General features: G+C 38.0%; 1 protein-coding gene across 1 annotated transcript in view; it reads right to left on the reverse strand.

Moving 5' to 3' along the window:
- CNGB3 (cyclic nucleotide gated channel subunit beta 3) overlaps nt 1-15,928 on the reverse strand; it is a 161,353-nt gene extending 145,425 nt beyond the window's left edge. Inside the window, exons 1-2 of the mRNA XM_012471030.3 lie at nt 15,743-15,928; nt 11,587-11,668 (exon numbers count right to left, since the gene is read on the reverse strand). Coding sequence (XP_012326453.2) covers nt 11,587-11,668; nt 15,743-15,871 — 211 coding nt within the window. The 5' untranslated portion in view covers nt 15,872-15,928. The remainder of the gene's footprint in view (nt 1-11,586; nt 11,669-15,742) is intronic.
- Nucleotides 15,929-20,526: the final 4,598 nt, after the last annotated feature.

Raw genomic sequence — 20,526 nt, forward strand, 5'->3', positions numbered from 1 at the left:
ACCTGGGAAAGGCTGGGGGCACCTCTGTAGATCTGGAATTGTGCTAGACTTGGAACTTAGGGGTCTTGGCTGTGGAAAGCTATTTGGCAAGCAGTTCCAGGGAGGCCACCCTACTTGTAGTCTGTTTACAAAACAAAGACTGGGATGGAGATTATGAGTAAAGAGGAATGGAAAAGTAAGAGGATCACTGAAAGCATTGACAGATTCAGAATTTTGCCCAGGGATTTCATTGTTCATAAATACAGACAACATCACATATCTACCATATGGGTGGTTAGAGGTTGCAAAATGGTCTTGTGGACTGAATTTGATAAGAATTCAGTTATTTTGTTCCCAGTGATTTAAGAAAGAGAATAAATATTTAAACACTAAAGAAGTCAACATTTAAAAATTGAGATCTTTCAAATTAACATTTGTGTTTCTGGTTTCTCTTGACAAGTGTAACACCTGGCAGCATTTGACCCACATCCCCATGTGGCAGTTACTGGTGGAGCTGAGTAGCCTCTGACCTCTTCAGACAGGGCATGAATGAATGCTCCTCATTTATGCTATCTGGCTTCTATCAGGGTTGGGATTTACCAACCTCCATGCTAAACGCTTTATGTATATTAACTAATTTAATTCTCACTCACAACCCAACACTGATAGCAGTATTGTCCTTATTTTATACATGAGCAAAATGACACACAAAGATGTTAAATGCCTCAACTAAAGAGTTAGAAAGTAGCAGAGTTATGATTTGAATTTGGGGGCGTCAAATTCTCAAATGCTCTTTTTTTGATATAGTATACTGTCTTTACTATGAATTTACATGATTTTAGGAAAACTCAATTTCATTTTTTAAATGGTTGCATTTTATATTTTAATTTGGAATGATCTTAAAACTGTATGTATTATAGTTTTCCATTGCTGCTGTAATCAATTCCCATAAACGTAATGGCTTAAAGCAATACAGCCCATTGTCTTGTAGTTCTGAAAGTCAGAAGTCTAAAACGTGTTTGAAGGGCTGTGTTCTCCTGGAAGCTTCAGGAGAGAATCCTTTCCTTGTCTTTTCCAGCTTCTAGAGGTCACAGCACTCCTTGGGTCCTGGTCCCTTCCCCCACCTCCAGAGAACATCAATCCACCTCTGCTTTCATTGTCCCATCTCCTGCCTTTGACTCTCCTGCTTCACTCTTATAAGAACCCCTGGATTCCATTGGGGTTACCTGAATAATCTGTGATAATCTTCCAGATTATATCAAGATCCTTAATAACATTAGCAACTTTCTTCCATGTAAGCTACCAAATTCTTAGATTTTACAGGTTATGGTGTTGACATCTTTGGATAGCCATTAATCAGCTTACCACACTGTACTAGCAATGGGCACTCAACTTTGACCCATTTCTACACAAATAATGCCACTTGAAAGCACCATAAACCACTAGGTAAATTGCTTACATTTCCTCTACTGGTATGGAGACATTTATTTAAAGAAGCATTTAATGTAATATAAGTGAAGCAGATGCCTAAGAAAGATGATTATAATCAAAAGAGGACCTTAGTAAATTATCTTTATTTGAATCCAAAATATGTTGTGTTCTTCATTTCCATGGTAGATATAAATTAAACCATGCTCTGCAGAAGATAAGAGTTCTATAATCAGAAATCAACATCTGCAGATTTTTTGACATTGCACCTGCATGTTTTGAAGTGAACACAAAAATATCAAGCACATATCAGAGGCTATCTTTAAACACTAATAATTTTGCTTTTTCAAGACAAAATATCTTAAATATAACTGTTATTCCTATTAAAGTCTTTGGAGACATGCTAAGTCTGCATATTTAAATGAAACTACTTTTTACTTCTACTCAAATAGCTCCTCTGTTAAATGAAACTTCCACAAAAGAGTTTTTATTACAAGCTATGAAAAACTTAAGCTTACAAATACACTTTGAAAAAAGTACAACAAAGATAAGAATAAACTTGTTTTTTCAAAGGTGTGAGCCTTGGTTTTATGCAAACCTGTATTTTTCTGTGCAAAGAACTGTAGATTTAAACCATTGCTATTACAAAGGAACTCAGAAAAACAGAATTGTAGTTTGAATTATCAGAATGTTTCTCTCTTCCTCAGTACTTCCATGTGTTAATCACATTTTGGTGTATGTATTAAAGATTGTTGTATAATCTTCAAAAGGGTCTTTACCTTTTAAACAAATTTGAAGATTGAATAATGGTCTTCAATTACAGATAAAAAAAGGCAAGACCACATTTTTTACAATATCCTCTTGGTATATGATTTTTACTATTTGTGGAAGTTTTATATATATGAATTTGGATCAGATAGAGTTTTAGGATTATTAAGTGCTTTCCTCTTTCAGTGAAACATTATCCTAAATATTTTAAATCAGATAACCTAGAAGTTGAACAGTCTAGCTTTAGTCATCAGTTATGAAGTATTATTATGTTGCTTTCATTTTGAAAAATGTGTTGTAGAACATTTATTTATTTCCCCACTTTCTCCTCAGGTAAGTCAATGCTGATTGTCTATTTGGAAGATACTGTTTCCTATATTTGTGGCTGAGATAAAAATACAGAAGAAAGATAGTGGCAAAAACACCTGGTCTAAGTAAGAATAAGTATTCTCTACATTCTAAACTGCATAGTGAAAACACAGACATGTTTTTCAAAATAAGAAAATAAAGTCAAGAAAAGTAAAGTGAATGTTCTTCCCTTTTTTAAAAAAATTATTTGTAAGTAGATAGAAGGCTATAAAAAGTATAAATATGAAAGGAATTCCAAGATGGCCAGTTAGATCCAGCTCAGGATTGCAGCTCTGAGTGAAAGTGCAGAGGGTGAGTGGATGCCGCATTTCCAGATGGATTTTTATTGCCCACAGACTAGGACATTTTCAGGTGGAGGAGCCCCACGGGTCGCCAGCGCGGCTGTTTTGGCCAGTGCAGCTGTTTGCCTGTGCCCCGGCGCAGCCGCTCCCGGTGCAGAGTAAACAGGACTGTGTTCCCACTTAGCCAGCAAGGGGAGCTGAAACAGGGAGCCAGGCCAGGAGATTCCTGGGCAAAAAAAAGCACCATGAATCTCAGAGACGCAGTTTCAGCGGTGCAGTGGGTCGCTGCATGGGAAATCACACAGATCCCAGCACCTATTCAACAGGTGACCAGGACATCTGGGAGAGGGCTGACCATTCAACGAAAAAATAAAAGGCTCTGGGGCAGGGAGCCAGGAGATCAGGCCCGGCTGGTCCCACCCCCACAAAAACAAAAAAACAGCAAGTGGAAATGCTCTGGGTTGAGAGTTTCACAGCAAGCACAGCTGAACCCGGGACAGTCCAGCTCTGTGGGGGAGGGGTGTCCACCATTACTGAGGCAGCCTGCCATTGCTGCAGCAACCCGCCATTACAGAGAAAGTCCGTGATTACAGAGGCGGGCCAACATTGCGGAAGCAGCTCTAACTACACCCATATAAACAGGACTGCAGGGAAGTTCACGCGGCAGCTGGGCAGGGCCCACAGCAGCTCAGCGAAGCCTCTGCAGGCTGAGAGTGACTAGGCTGCCTCCTTGTGGGCAGGGCAGCCCTGAAGAAAAAAAAAGGCAGCAGTACTGTGGAAACTCATAAAGCCCTAACTCCCTGGGACAGAACACCTGGGGAAAAAAGGGGGTGGTTTATGAGTTCTGCTGCTGCAGATTTAAATTTACCAGTCCAGCAGTTCTGAATGAACAACGGGGCTCACAGCTCAGCACCTGAGCTAATATAAAGGACTGTTTCCTCAGGCAGCTCCCGACCGCCATATATCCAAATAGTCACCTCATAAAGGAGAGCTCAGACTGACATTTGGCAGGTATCCTTCTGGGACAAAGCAGAAGAAGAAACTGGTAGCAACCTTTACTGTTTGGCAGCTGCTGCAAGTGATCCCCAGGCAAGCAGGGCCTGGAATGGACCTCAGCAGTCCTACAGCAGAGAGCCTAGACAGTTAAAAGGAAAACTAAGAAACAGAAATAACTTAATGAACAACAAACAGAACATCCACTCAGAGACCCAATCAGAAAGCCAACAACTACAAAGCTGACAGGTGGATAAATCCACAAAGATGGGAAGAAACCAGTGCAAAAAGGATGAAAACACCCGAAACCAGAACACCTCTCCTCCTACAAGGGATCACAACTCCTCACCAGCAAGGGAACAAGACTGGATGGAGAATGAGTGTGATGAAAGGACAGAATCAGCCTTCAGAAAGTGGGTAATAAGATACTTCCATGAGCTAAAAGAACATGTTCTAACCCAATGCAAAGAAACTAAAAACCTTGAAAAAAGATTTGACGAAATGTTAATGAGAATGGACAACTTAGAGAGGAATAAAAGTGAATTGATGGAGCTGAAAAACACAGCACGAGAACTTCGCAAAGCATGCACAAGTTTCAACAACTGAATTGACCAAGCAGAAGAAAGGATATCAGAGGTCGAAGATCAACTCAATGAAATAAAACGAGAAGGCAAGATTAGAGAAAACAGGGTAAAAAGGAATGAACAAAGCCAACAAGAAATATGGGACTATGTGAAAAGACCTAATCTATGTTTGATAGGTGTACCTGAATATGATGAAGAGAATGAATCCAAGCTGGAAAATACTCTTCAGGATATTATCCAGGAAAACTCCCCCAACCTAGCAAGGCAGGCCAATATTCAAGTCCAGGAAATACAGAGAACACCACAAAGATATTCCGCTAGAACAGCAACTCCAAGGCACATAATCATCAGATTCACCAGGGTTGAAATGAAGGAGAAAATGCTAAGGGCAGCCAGAGAGAAAGGTCGGGTTACCCACAAAGGGAAGCCCATCAGACTCACAGCAGATCTCTCAGCAGAAACCCTACAAGCCAGAAGAGAGTGAGGGTCGATATTCAACATCCTTAAAGAAAAGAACTTTCAACCCAGAATTTCATATCCAGCCAAACTAAGCTTCATAAGTGAAGGAAAAATAAAATCCTTTATGAACATGCAAGTACTCAGAGATTTCATCACCACCAGACCTGCTTTACAAGAGCTCCTGAAAGAGGCAACTAGTACCAGCCACTCCAAAAACACACGAAATGGTAAAGAGCATCAACACAATGAAGAATCTGCATCAACCAATGGGCAAAACAGCCAGCTAGCATCAAAATGGCAGGATCAAATTCACACATAATATTAACCCTAAACATAAATGGACTAAATGCCCCAGTCAAAAGACACAGACTGGCAAATTGGATAAAAAGCCAAAACCCATCAGTGTGCTGTATCCAGGAAACACATCTCACATGCAAGGATACACAAAGGCTCAAAATAAAGGGATGGAGGAAGATTTACCAAGCAAATGGAGAGCAAAAAAAAAAGCAGGAGTTGCAATTCTCATCTCTGATAAAATAGACTTTAAAGCAACAAAGATAAAAAATGACAAAGAAGGACATTACATAATGGTAAAAGGATTAATGCAACAAGAAGAGCTAACGATCCTAAATATATATGCACCTAATACAGGAGCACCCAGATACATAAGGGAAGTTCTTAATGACTTACAAAGAGACTTAGAATCCCACACAATAATAGTGGGAGACTTCAACACACCATCGTCAATATTAGACGGATCAACAAGACAGAAAATTAACAAGGATATCCAGGACTTGAACTCAGACCTGGAACAAGCAAACCTAATAGACATTTACAGAACTCTCCAGCCCAAATCCACAGAATATACATTCTTCTCAGCACCACATCACACCTACTCTAAAATTGACCACATAATTGGAAGTAAATCACTCCTCAGCAAATGCAAAAGAACGGAAACCATAACAAAGTCTCTCAGACCACAGTGCAATCAAATTAGAACTCAGAATTCAGAAACCAACCCAGAACCGCACAGCTTCGTAGAAACTGAACAACTTTCTCTTGAATGTTGACTGGATAAACAATGAAATGAAGGCAGAAATAAAGATGTTCTTCGAAACCAACGATAACGAAGACACCACATACCAGAATCTCTGGGACACATTTAAAGCAGTCTCTAGAGGAAAATATATAGCAATATGTGCCCATATGAGAAGAAAGGAGAGATCTAAAATTGACACCCTATCATCAAAATTGAAAAAGCTAGAGGAACAAGATCAAAAAAACTCAAAACCTAGCAGAAGACAAGAAATAACAAAGATCAAAGCAGAATTGAAGGAGATAGAGACACGAAAAACACTTCAAAAAATCAATAAATCCAGGAGCTGGTTTATTGAAAAGATCAACAAAATAGACAGACGACTTGCCAGATTAATAAAAAAGAAAAGAGAGAATAACCAAATAGATGCAATAAAAAATGATAAAGGGGATATCACCACAGATTGCACAGAAATTCAAACCATCATCAGAGATTATTACAAACAACTCTATGCACATAAACTAGAAAACCTGGAAGAAATGGATAAATTCCTGGACAGTTGCCTCCTCCCAAGCCTAAACCAGGAAGAAGTCGAAACCCTGAATAGGCCAATAACAAGGTCTGAAGTCGAGGCAGCGATTAAGAGCTTACCACCCAAAAAAAGCCCAGGTCCAGATGGGTTCACAGCCGAATTCTACCAGACATACAAAGAGGAACTGGTACCATTCCTTCTGAAACTATTCCAAAGAATCCAAAAAGAGAGAATAATCCAAATCATTTTATGAGAACAACATCATCCTGATACCAAAACCTGGCAGAGACTCAACAAGAAAAGAAAACTACAGGCCAATATCCATGATGAACATAGATGCAAAAATCTTCAATAAAATACTGGCAAGCCGATTACAACAGCACATCAAAAAGCTTATCCACCATGATCAAGTAGGATTCATCCCGGGGATGCAAGGCTGGTTCAACATACGCAAGTCTATAAATGTAATTCACCACATAAACAGAACCAAAGACAAAAACCACATGATTATCTCAATTGATGCAGAGAAGGCCTTCGACAAAATTCAACAGCCCTTTATGCTAAAAACCCTCAATAAACTAGGTATCGACGGAACGTATCTCAAAATAATAAAAGCTTTTTATGACAAACCAACAGCCCATATCATACTGAATGGGCAAAAACTGGAAGCATTCCCTTTGAAATCTGGCACTAGACAAGGATGTCCTCTCTCACCACTCCTATTCAATATAGTACTGGAAGTTCTAGCCAGAGCAATCAGGCAAGAAAAAGAAATAAAGAGTATTCAATTAGGAAAGGAGGAAGTCAAATTGTCTTTATTTGCAGACAACATGATTGTATATCTAGAAGACCCCATCATCTCAGCCCAAAATCTCCTGAAACTGATAAGCAACTTCAGCAAAGTCTCAGGATACAAAATCAATGTACAAAAATCACAAGCATTCCTATACACCAATAACAGACATAAAGAGAGCCAAACCAAGATCGAACTGCCATTCACAATTGCTACAAAGAGAATAAAATACCTAGGAATACAACTAACAAGGAACGTAAAGGACCTCTTCAAGGAGAACTACAAACCACTGCTCAACAAAATAAGAGAGGACACAAAGAGATGGAGAAACATTCTATGTTCATGGTTAGGAAGAATCAATATCGTGAAAATGGCCATACTGCCCAAAGTAATTTACAGATTCAATACTATCCCTATGAAGATACCAATGACCTTCTTCACAGAACTAGAAAAAACCACCTTAAACTTCATATGGAACCAAAAGAGAGCCCGCATAGCCAAGTCAATTCTAAGCAAAAATAACAAAGTGGGAGGCATCACACTACCGGACATCAAACTATACTAGAAGGCTACAGTAATCAAAACAGCATGGTACTGGTACCAAAACAGAGATATAGACCAATGGAACAGAACAGAGGTGTCAGAGGCAACACAACATATCTACAACCATCCGATCTTTGACAAACCTGATAAAAACAAGCAATGGGGAAAGGATTCCCTGTTTAATAAGTGGTGTTGGGAAAACTGGCTAGCCATATGCAGAAAGCAGAAACTGGACCCCTTCCTGACACCTTACACTAAAATTAACTCCAGATGGATTAAAGACTTAAACATAAGACCTAACACCATAAAAACCCTAGAAGAAAACCTAGGCAAAACCATTCAGGACATAGGAGTAGGCAAGGACTTCGTGACCAAAACACCAAAAGCATTGGCAACTAAAGCCAAAATAGACAAATGGGACCTAATCAAACTCCACAGCTTCTGCACGGCAAAAGAAACAGTCAATAGAGTGAATCGGCAACCAACAGAATGGGAAAAAATTTTTGCAGCCTACCCATCTGAAAAAGGGCTGATATCCAGAATTTACAAGGAACTAAAACAGATTTACAAGAAAAAAACAAACAAGCCCATTCAAAAATGGGCGAAGGAGATGAACAGATACTTTACAAAAGAAGACATACATGAGGCCAACAAACATATGAAAAAATGCTCATCATCACTGGTCATTAGAGAAATGCAAATCAAAACTACATTGAGATACCATCTCATGCCAATTAGAACAGCGATCATTAAAAAATCTGGAGACAACAGATGTTGGAGAGGATGTGGAGAAATAGGAACACTTTTACACTGTTGGTGGGAGTGTAAATTAGTTCAACCATTGTGGAAGACAGTGTGGCGATTCCTCAAGGACCTAGAAATAGAAATTCCATTTGACCCAGCAATCCCATTACTGGGTATATATCCAAAGGATTATAAATCGTTCTACCATAAGGACGCATGCACACGAATGTTCATTGCAGCACAGTTTACAATAGCAAAGACCTGGAACCAACCCAAATGCCCATCGATGATAAACTGGACAGGAAAAATGTGGCACATATACACCATGGAATATTATGCAGTCATCAAAAACGATGAGTTTGCGTCCTTTGTAGGGACATGGATGAACCTGGAAACCACCATTCTCAGCAATCTGACACAAGAACACAAAATCAAACATCACATGTTCTCACTCATAGACGGGTGTTGAACAATGGGAACACATGGACACAGGGAGGGAAGCACTATACACTGGGGTCTGTTGGGGGGGTGTGGGGGGGACAGCAGGGGGTGGGGAGTTGGGGAGAGAGAGCATGGGGAGAAATGCCACATATAGGTGAAGAGGAGGAAGGCAGCAAATCACACTGCCACGTATGCACCTATGCAACAATCTTGCATGTTTTTCACATGTACCCCAAAACCTAAAATGCAATTTAAAAAAAGTATAAATATGAATTAATTTAGGAAAAATCAATATCTTTATAATATTATCCTCCCTAATGGACACATATTTCCCTCCAGTTATTTAAGTTTATTCTACATATCTCTGTACAATTCAGTTATTTTCTTCATATAGATCCTTTCCTTTTCTCCTGAATAGAAACAGGTAAGTATGAGAGTGGGGCCATTTGTTGAGTGGTCCTTTTTTTAAAAAAAAAAGTTTTCTTTATTACACAACAGGTTTAATGTAGCATTCCCAAATTAAAGTAAGATAGTACTGAAATTTGATATTATTTAAAAATTGAAAATTTCAAAAAACCTTTTATTTCAGGTTCATGAGTACATGTGCAGGTTTATTATATAGGCAAATTTTGTGTCATGGGGGGTTGGCATACAGATTATTTCATCATCCTGGCAATAAGCATGATACCCTATTGGTAGTTTTTCTGTCCTTACCCTCCTCTCATCCTCCACCCTCAGCTAGACCCTGGTGTCTGTGGTTCCCATCTTTATGTCCATGTGTACTCAATGTTTAGCTCCCACAAGTGAAAACATACAGTATTTGGTTTTCTGGTCCTGTGTTAGTTTACTTATGATAATGGCCTCAGTACTTTTATTGTGGGGATATTTCTTAACAGGAATTTGTTTATTTGAAACATTTTTTGTGATTTGTTTTTAAATTTATAATCTTGCTTGTAATTTTTGTGTATTTCTTATTTTTCTTCCTTAAAGAGGGGATATTTGGGCTAGTAAAAGCTCAATTGTGCCTCAGTTCCAATATTTGTTTTAGTACAAATAGCAAGTCATTAACAACCATCATACACAGGCTTTGTCTAATGGATGAAGAGTAAAACATTTGTGTTAGTTTTATGGCAATAATTTTATTTGTATTATTTAACAAAACATTCTGTTCTAGTGATTTACCCATCATTTTTGTATTTTTTTGGTTGGGGGGGTAGTGTTTCTACTGGGGAGAAGTAGGAGAGAAAGTCTAAAAAGGGCGGCTGATAATAGATCACATTAAGTTCTACAAAGTCAGGTAGAGGAACTTAGATTTTGTTGTGCAGGCAACATGCAAGCATGTAAGCTTCTTGAGCAAAGGTTGAGATCAAAGTGGTGGTTAATGGAAAATAATCTGCTAACAGTGTTTGGGCTGGGTAACGAGGGGAGAGATGGATAAAACAGAGTTCTAAACAAAAGCAACCACTTAGCCTGGGAGTAGTGCAGACATGAGCTACTAATAAGGGCCTGAGCCAGGACACTATTGCTGAGCCTAGAAGGAAAGGAAATGGGTTTCAGGGTCCTTATGAAAGGAGATTTGGTGACTAATTTTCTTTACAGGACATCCTAGATAAAGGAATAAAACCCGAGTGATATTTTGAGCTGGGGAGACTGAAAGAATGATAGTACCAGGGATAGAAGTAAATCAGGAGAGGAGGCTGGGCACAGTGGCTCACGCCTATAATCCCAGCACTTTGGGAGGCTGAGGCGGGTGGATCACGGGTCAAGAGATCGAGACCATCCTGGTCAACATGGTGAAACCCTGTCTCTACTAAAAATACAAAAAATTAGCTGGGCATGGTGGCACGTGCCTGTAGACCCAGCTACTCGGGAGGCTGAGGCAGGAGAATTGCTTGAACCCAGGAGACGGAGGTTGCGGTGAGCCAAGATTGCACCATTGCCTGGGTAACAAGAGTGAAACTCAATCTCAAAAAAAAAAAAAAAAATCAGGAGAGAGAGTTTATTTGTAGGGGAAGATAAGGAATTTAGTACATGCTTTCTCTGTGATGCAGCACAATATACAGGCATGTACATCTACTGGTGATTTGGAAAATATTGTTGACAGTCTTAAAAAAGAAATGGACCTGATATAGATTTAGAATCATCCCTGTAGAAACAAGTGTGGTAGCCTTAGGAGTAGATTAGCCTTCTAATTGAGAGAGTTTAGAAAGAGGGAGCAGAGGTGTGAGTGCTAAACCTTTAAATGTGTTCAATCCACATTCGTTTTGGTGTCTTTATATTGCTTGTCAGTGTCTGGAATCACATTGTTCACAATGTGCTTACTTATCTGTGATGTGTTTCATTTTCTTTAGACTACAAGCTCCATGTGACCCCAGACTTGGTCCATGTTGCTCACTGCAACCCCAGCCCATAGAACAGTGCCTGGCACATGGCAGCTAATGAAAAAACATCTACTAAATGGACAGATAAGTTACTGAATGAGGATATATAGTTTTGGAGACTATTCAGGTCTTCAAATAACCTCAGTGTGACCCTAGATAATTTACCTAGTCAAGGACAAATGTTTCATTAGCCAACACATTTCAGAGAAATATGTATTTCACTTTTTAGGTTTTTTTTGGAGATTGCATTCTGACCTTGTGTGTTGGTGTGTGGCACTTCAGACGTGTCTGGAGTCAACTTGGTTTTGAGACATTTCTCTTCACTTTTGTTTTCTTCCTTTGAAGAAAAAAATAGAGATTGTATGTGATGAATTTACATAAAAATGAAGTTGAAAGTAAAATGTAACACTATTTTCCACTCAATTGTCAATCGGATCATTAAAATGGACTGCTCATGAGGCACTAAAAGTGATTCTTGCACTTAAAATGGGCATTCTTGGCCTACTATTGAATGATCAACCTCAGCCTCCATAGCTCGTTAGTCACAGGATCCCTCTGGTTTTTTCAGTATGGACTCTGTGTTTCTCTTGCTCACATCCCTTCAGTTCTACTCTTTACCTCCCATAGGCCTAGCGTTGGTCTAGGTCTTTAGTGGTAGAACTTAAAATAATGGAGAGAAGGCAATTTGGTCCTATTCACACATAGCCCTCTTTCTTCTCTCCATGATTTCATCTTCTTCTACTTCATTATTTGTCTGATCATCTAAGCTTTCCTTTGAAATGTCATAATGTCACACTACAAATGGCCAGTGTATGCCTTAGGATGTTCCTACAGCAGCAGAGTAAAACAAAATATGAGGTTAGAATATAGAAAGATTGACTTCCAAGCTATGCACAGTTTAGAAGGGGAAACAAACACACAAAAATGTTAAGTGCAAAAAAATGTAGGTGACGAGACAGCGTCTGTAGAGGATAAGGATGGGGCATAAACACGAAGTGGTCAATTCTACTGGAGTAGAAGGGAAAGGAAGGAAACTCTTTCAAAGAAAGTGACTCACGGCCGGGAGCAGTGGCTCACTCCTGTAATCCCAGCACTTTGGGAGGCCGAGGCGGGTGGATCACGAGGTCAAGAGATCGAGACCATCCTGGTTAACATGGTGAAACCCTGTCTCTACTAAAAATACAAGAAATTAGCTGGGCATGGTAGCGTGTGCCTGTAATCCCAGCTACTCAGGAGGCTGAGGCAGGAGAATTGCCTGAACCCAGGAGGTGGAGGTTGCAGTGAGCCGAAATCGCACCATTGCACTCCAGCCTAGGTAACAAGAGCGAAACTCCATCTCAAAAAAAAAGAAAGTGACTCTTGATTTTATGAAGAAAAGATTTTTGTTTTCCACATGGAGAAGACTTAGAAAACATTCCAGGCAGATGACGCAGGTTTAGCAAAAGCCAAAGGCATGACCCCACATAGGTGGGGAGAGACTATAGTAGGAGCGGCTGGATGGGACAAAAGGTGAGTAGATGAGGCTTGAGACTAGGCAGGGACAGGAAGGACACTGAGAGTCTTGTGTGCCTGCTATGGAGTTTTGACATTATTTTTAAGCCCTGTATGTCTTAGAAGCATTTAAAACTAAAAAATAAGTTAATTGGCTGATTTCACTTAAGCCTCACAATAACCATATATGTTACGCGAGACAGCTATTATTATTGTTATTGTTATTGAATATGAAATTGATTGAGTGACTAGTTTATATGAACATAGCTAGTAAGGTATAAATCCAGGACTATTTATAAACAGTGAAAAAGCCTTCTGACTTCAATCAAGTCTTTTTGCATTGTTACGATGACGACATTATTATAAACATTTCCGTTATGGTCTTTATGTGTATACATATGTAGATTTATGTGAACAGTGTCTTATTCTGGGGTAAGAGAGAGAGTTTGGATTAAACTGATTTGCAGTTCTTGAATTATTTTTCACGGATAGGTGGGAATTACCCATGACATTTTGGTTTGTAAATGAGCTCTTTAAATGACTCCTTAAAAAGCACAATATACATTGATATATTTATTCCTAGATATTTTCTATAAGACTCTAATCGTTTATTCATATTTCAGAGGCTTATTGTTTAAATGCCATTTAAAAGATCAAATTCCGTGAAAGAAAATAGGATTTTAACTTTCTGTGATTTTAACATTTGGCATATTTGAAATTGGAGATAAACTATTTTTTCCTATACTCACATGTTCTTGGAAGAACAGATGCAAATAATTCTTCAAATAAGATAAAATGTGGCAGTGACCCACGCCTGTAATCCCAACACTTTGCGAGGTCCAGGTTAGCAGAACACCTGAGGTTGAGAGTTTGATACCAGCTTGGCCAACATGGCAAAACCCCGTCTCTAATAAAAATACAGAAAAATGAGCTGAGTGTGGTGCTATGCACCTGTAATCTCAGCTTCTTGGAAAGCTGAGGCATGATAATCGTTTGAACTTAGGTGGCAGAGGTTGCAGTGCGTCAAGATTGCTCCACTGCAGTCAAGGCTGGTTGACAGAATGAGATTCTGTCTCAAAAAAAAAAAAAAAAAAATGATAGAATGTGATGCCAGTAGACTTCATGATTAATACTTACCACAAATTAAGGCTATTAGAATGGCATGGGATATACCTAAGGAGTGTTCTACTTGTGTTCTACTAATCTAAGTACTTCTCCAGTATTCCTGTTTTGAAAGGAAAGACAATTTTTAAAAAAGTTTCTGTTCTTTTTTTCGCCTTCTCTCTAACATCTTTTTATTCTGTAGGCAAAGTATCTTAAAGGGTTGACTCAACTAATATCCCTCCGTTTTGAAGCAGTATAGCCTAGTAATTTGGCTCTCAGGTGCTGAAGTCAGATGGGACTTGGTTCCAATCCAGGCTCTGCCATTTGCTACCTGTGTAAGCAGCAAATTATAATAGGACCTGTGACTGTTGTGAGGATTAAATACAGTAGTGCTAGAAAAGGGCTTAGCACCTTGCTAGGCACATGGTAATTGGTAATTGCTGTTAGCTACAATGTTCTCTAAGAGAATAAAATATTAGCTGTTAGCTGTTTTTATGTGCTCTTTGGGAAAATAATCACAGTAGCCAGGAGTTAACCATGAATGTAGTGACTTTCCCAGAGCAAAATACAGCAAAACTAGCAGAAGGGAAGTACCAGCTCAATATTTGTGACATTGTACGAGTTCTTAAACACATAAATAACTTTTAGTGTGGGATTATTTATTTTGGCATAAGAATTAGAAAGAAGTCAAGGGCACTCTCACGAAGCAATACTAACACAATCCTCATCTCCTCTCTACTGCAAAGCAATCAACATTAATCAGAAAAGGAAGGAGGGTTTTCCATGGCCGATGTTAAATAATCTCAGTGTTGTTTATCCTCTAGGCTCATTTAAACGCGAACCGTTGGACCATGCTCCCCTAGTCCCTGAGGAGCACTCCTGCTGGTACTTGACATCACTCATCCAGCTCTTTCAGATGGAAAATAACTATTGCTCTAAAAATCTTTTGTAGCTCTTTTAGATAATTCTAGTGAGTAATTCATGAAAATTATTCTCTAGATAGTTCTAAGTAAATATTGCTCTTGTAATGATGGCTTTGGACTTAAACTTGTCACAGAAACACAAATCATTAATTATAATAATAATGGCCACTTGCAAAGTACCTACCATGTGTTTTATATAGTGTCTCTAGTTCTCACAACAAAACAGAAATTATCACATACATTTTACAGATGATTAAACTTGGAACTTGTGAAACATTTTGTTTAAAGTAAGGTTCTCCCACTTTGGCAGTATTAAAATTTTGTAGTGTATAATTCTAAGTTGTGGAGGGCTGTGCTGTACATGATAGGATGTTTAGAAGCATCTGCAGACTTTACCCACTAGATGACAGTAACATCCCCACCCTGGAACCGTGACAACTGAAAATGTCCCCACATTTGCCAAATGTCCCTTGAGTGGCAAAATTGCTCTCAACTGAGAGCCAATAGGTTTCCTATTGCTCTAGAGAATCTGTTGTTAAAATGTGGTTTATTAAGATCAGGATACTTGATGTTCTTTGTTGAAAATCAAGTAACCAATTTAATATTTGAGGAATGATTTCATTTCGGATGATTGTAGAAGCGAAAATCAGCAATGAGAAGTCTTACTTGGCTTTTCCAAATCTTAATATAATCTCCTAAACATTTATTATTCATTTTATAAACAAATATCTACAGAATATATAAATTAATAAAGATAAGCCCGACAGAGTACATGTACCAGATGGTGCCGGGTGAAACTACTAAGCAATCATAGATTATAGCAGTGATTAAATGCTATTACCAGATAAATAATGATGAAAATCAAAGCTTACTTAGGAATGTGGAGAACATACCTGTGTTGTGGTTTGCTGAGGCTGATTACTTGGCTGAGAGCCTTGTTTATTCTGATAAGAACTTTGTTTGTTCTCATTGTTCTCTCCTATAGGCTTCACCTTGTTGACTTTTGTCAGCGATTTAAACATCTTCTTTGAGGTGGTTCTGAAGACCCTCTGTATCTATGACTGTGTCTTGAGGTAGAGAAATGTATTTTGTTTTCCTTTTCTTCAGTAGACAAGCCAATTAGTTGTTTAATCTGGATTTTGTTCTGATTAATTCCTACAGGCAACTCCTTAGCTAGCCAGGGCTTTGGCTTAAAAGCAGCAAATTACTTCTGGTTGGGTGATTTGCACTCTGTTTACGAACTTTAGGGAGTCAAAATGCCCTTGTGAATAATTTAGAAGTAGAGGATAGTTGATTTGAATGGTTCAAATGTGATCACATAGCACATTGGTTCATGCATTTTCTTTCCTTCTAATTACCCACTTACCTATCTTTATCTATCTAATTTTAGGCAAAGTAATATGTGAAAATGATTTAAAAAATAAACATCCAAGAGGGCTTTGGATATGAAGCAAATCATTCACTGCCCCAAAGTCCCCTTCTCTAGTCCTGCAGCGTGAGGTCCCTATTTTTAAGCCTCCTTTTTCTGTTCTTCTGGTGGTTGATTTCCACATAGCTAAACAAACAAACAGACAAACACAAATCTGCTTATTCTACTTTTCCTCTGGATGTGTGTGTAAAGTTTGACCCCAAATCTGTGTGAGGCACAGGAATAAGACTAAGATTTGTTAAAGATAACCTTTTTTTCCCTCTACCCAGAGCCCAGGCAAACTTTGTTGATGTTCTATTCTGTTGCATGAGATTTGTAGTGTACCAAAGGTGCACATTTTTTTAAACGTGTCTTGTTTTTATTTTTGTTTTTAATGCGAACACTTATCTTCCGCAGTTTCAAATTAAAACCAAAGCCTTTATGCAACAAGACACATACCCACACCCAGGACAGCCTAAGTCAACTTATCAAATACTTCTTGCCATCTGTATTTTTGCAATCTGGAAATTTCCTTGAGATACTAGTTATGTATTTTAAGATATGTTAGATATGTTTATTACAGTTAATACAGAAAAAAAACCTTTATGTATTTATGAAAAAAGCATTTTAATTTAGATTTCATATTACCAAAATCATAGTTCCCTTATAGATTTTTAAAATAAATTAGAAGTTTTAATTTTAGATTCAACCATTTTATCAAAAATAAATATACCTAATAAATAACTTCATTGAATACATCATTTGACTTATAAAGCTTAGAAACACAAAGCTATTTATTTTTGTTAACAAATGGTAGGGGGTGTTTTGGTTCCATTATTGCTTCAGAAATAATTCTGAAGAGACTATCAAATATGTATAGGGTCATTTTAGGAACTTTTCAGATAATCCTGTAATCCTATAATTGATTACATTTGAACTTTGGATGTAAGCATAGATGCTAAGTCAAAAGAAGGGACGGTGTTAAGAGCTGGCCTTGACTAATTTTTTCTCTTCCTGAGACCTGCAAAGGAAAAAATGACCTCATCAGACTTTGTTATAAATCTCATAGTATTTATCAGTGGAAAGATACCAAGGAGTCCCTATTGATAATTTTTTTTTTTTTTTTTAGCAGGACATTTCTGGTCTGTCTAGATTGCTTTTTGTAAATAAGCCTGGAATTTGGCAGGTTGGCTGGAGAATGGAGACAGGGGTGCTATGTAAGCTCTGTAAGAGAATGTGGAATGAGATGTCCCCAAACCAAACTGCCTTCCTTTTGTGAGAAATGATTTTGCAGACAATGCTCAAAATTTACTTATAAATGCAAAACCAAAATGTGCCGACTGCAGGAGAAAATGGTCTGTTTTGGATGCTGGGTCTGACGATTTGGGGTTTTTCCCAAAATGAATGTTTGTTTATTTCTGACAGTGGCTTGCATCCAATGAATCATTAATAAATTTTGGTGCTAGGTAAGATCTGTGATTCTAGGTAGTCTGTTTTGAAAATTTAACCCTTTAGGATTATCACAGGTCAGAATAAATGGGATAGAGATATTCTTAAATAATTCAGGCACCTTTAAAAATGGTTTAAAATACCTCCAACAACCTGATTTTTGACAACACAGTAGCATTAACATGGGCATTAAAGTTATAAATGAATACTTTCATTTTGTCTTGATCAGAGGTCTCAAAGATTGGTAAACGAAAGAAAGAATTCTGGAATGAAGGACATGAATTTTGGGTCATTCCTTTTTCACTTTAGTAGCTCTGTGGACTAAAGTAAATCTCTTGCCTTAACCTGGAAATAACTAGGTTGGGAAAAAAATAATGTTTATTTTCTTCTGATTTTAAATTCTGTGATTTGTGTTGTTCCGTAGAGGAACTCTCCAATCAGCAAGAAGACAAGGGAAGGAGAGTTGCTTATTCTGGGTGAACGACTTACTGGAATTTTACCAATAACGATTTAATTTTTTTTTGTACCAAGTTGCCATATTGCTGAAGTAGTGTATGCCAATGGGAATAAGAACAATTTTTCTTCAATATAGCTGTGTGTCTAACTGAAACCCCTCAGCCACTCCTCCTTTTCTGTGGCGTAATGTCTAAACTCCTTACCAGGAAATTCTGGGCCTTATATCATTGACCTTTGCCTAACTCTGGTTTCATATGCAACCCCTCCCTCTCTTTCAGCTCTTGCTGTAATCAATAATTTAAAATAGCTTGAGCTTCTCTCCTTTTTCTTATCTCTGCCCATGTCTTTGCTCATGTGTACTGTTCCCCTGCCTGCAATGCTGTTCCACTCCTTGTCTATCGAGCTTAAGCTTGGTATTTCTTTCTCCCGCCTTTCCTCTCTTCTACCATGGACAGCTATACCTATAATCCTGTCTTTTTTGTGCAACTGTATCTTGTGCCATATAGAGATCTCTACTTTATCAGTTCTCATTTTACAGCTGTGTCTGGGTCTGTTTTCTCTATTACAGCATAAGCTTCTGCAGGCAGAGACTACACTTTGGCCACCTTCAGAGTTCTGTGCCCAGCTCAGTGCCTGGCATATTTTAGGTACTTTATGAATATTTGTTGAATAAATAACAGGAAGAAGATGGTATAGACCATCTCTTGGTTCTAGATTAACAATAAAGAGTTTCTCTGTGGTAGATGCAGTATGTAAGAAGTGGGAAAAAATTTCCCTGGAAGAACACAAATGTTAAAGCCTCATTGTTTTTTATTAGTAGTCATTGCAGGCTGAGGTTGGGATAGGCTAAGAGAAGCATGCATAAAATAATGGTATGTTTTACAACAAATGGTATCTTAGATACCATAGATGGTATACAAATGGCACATAAGAATATAACATAAAATACAAATAGATGGTAATAAAGCTATGCTAAAACAAAAAGATTATCATCATTAGCAAACAGTTCCATATACTCGTTGTGACTGGTAAGTTTATTTTCAGCAGAGCATTAGCATCATATTGAGATTGTTTTAATCTTATTGATTTTTAAGTTTTAGATTAAATTTTAAAATAGATTTTAGCTTTATAGTCCTATAAAATTAGAAGCAAATGAAGATTATATCTAGTTTCAGGTTTGAACATATTTAAGTATTATTCTTATGAATTATTCAAATCAATGCTGGAGGATCTGTAATAAGTTTTCACTTAATAGAAGTTAGGTTTGGGAAATGCTATGTTTCTTTGAGGGAATCGTTAATGATGGAATTTCAGACATTCCCACTGGGGGTAATTTTGAAGGAGGAAGACTTTCTTTTAGCAGTTCTCAAGTCACAGTCTCCGCTGCTTCTGGGAGGGGTCATGGGTTGAAGATTTGTTTTTTTCTGGCAAATTATTGGAAACAAATTAAGGTTATAAAACCAATTAAGTTTATATTTTCCCCTATGGCTACTAGAAAGAAACATTTAGGCAATTTTCTGGGATCCTTCTGAATTAAGTTCAAGTAGTCTAAATATTATTTCAATAAGGGAAGAGCAAGCACTGAGCATAAAGGGAATAGCTGGTTTACAGTAGATAACCTAAAGCAGTAATTGAAGAGGGGAACTCCCAGAAGTCTTTGCCCATCTCAGGCTCGGGGCTGTGTATTTTTAGAAGATAATAACCGGTAACAAATCTGAACACTGACCAAGTCCTGAAAAATTAACTACACTGAATGTACTTAGTAAGGCAGGAAAATAGGCAAGTAAATTATGAGCTTTTTTAAAAAAATTATAGGACTTTAGAGAAAAAAATTACTAGGAATGTCAGGTTACCTGCGAACAAGGTTTAGGCACTCGTTTGTAAAATAGAAGCTAGAATAACAAGTTAGATTACACGAGCCAATGAATAAGATGACAGATAAAAATTACCTGCTATAAGTTAAATTCTCAACAAATATTTGCCAATTAATTGAATAAAACAAATTGTGTTTTCAGAAGTGCTAAAATTTAAAATATGCTCTATATTAAAGCATATAATTTTATTGAGCAGTGAACATTTGGGTTTTCAGTGTGTGTCAGGTGCTCGGCTAGCTGCTGTGGGGTTTACAGAGATGACCAAAACATGGTGCCTGCCTGCACACACTCACCTTTTGAGAGGGAAAGACGGAAGGTTTATAGACAATCCTAAGACAACTTCCATAATGGCAGTGTGTGAACCATGCTACCTAAGCAGAGATGAGCAGGTGACCAAGTCTGCCTTTGTGTGAATGGACTGTAAATGGAGAGTAAAGCTCCGTGGATGAGCTAATCCTTATGATTGGTTTTGAAAGGTGAGGGGCTTTCC

Source organism: Aotus nancymaae, unplaced genomic scaffold, assembly GCF_030222135.1.
Source record: "Aotus nancymaae isolate 86718 unplaced genomic scaffold, 86718_ANA_hifiasm-v0.15.2.pri h1tg000036l, whole genome shotgun sequence".
NCBI classification, from domain to species: Eukaryota; Metazoa; Chordata; class Mammalia; order Primates; family Aotidae; genus Aotus; species Aotus nancymaae.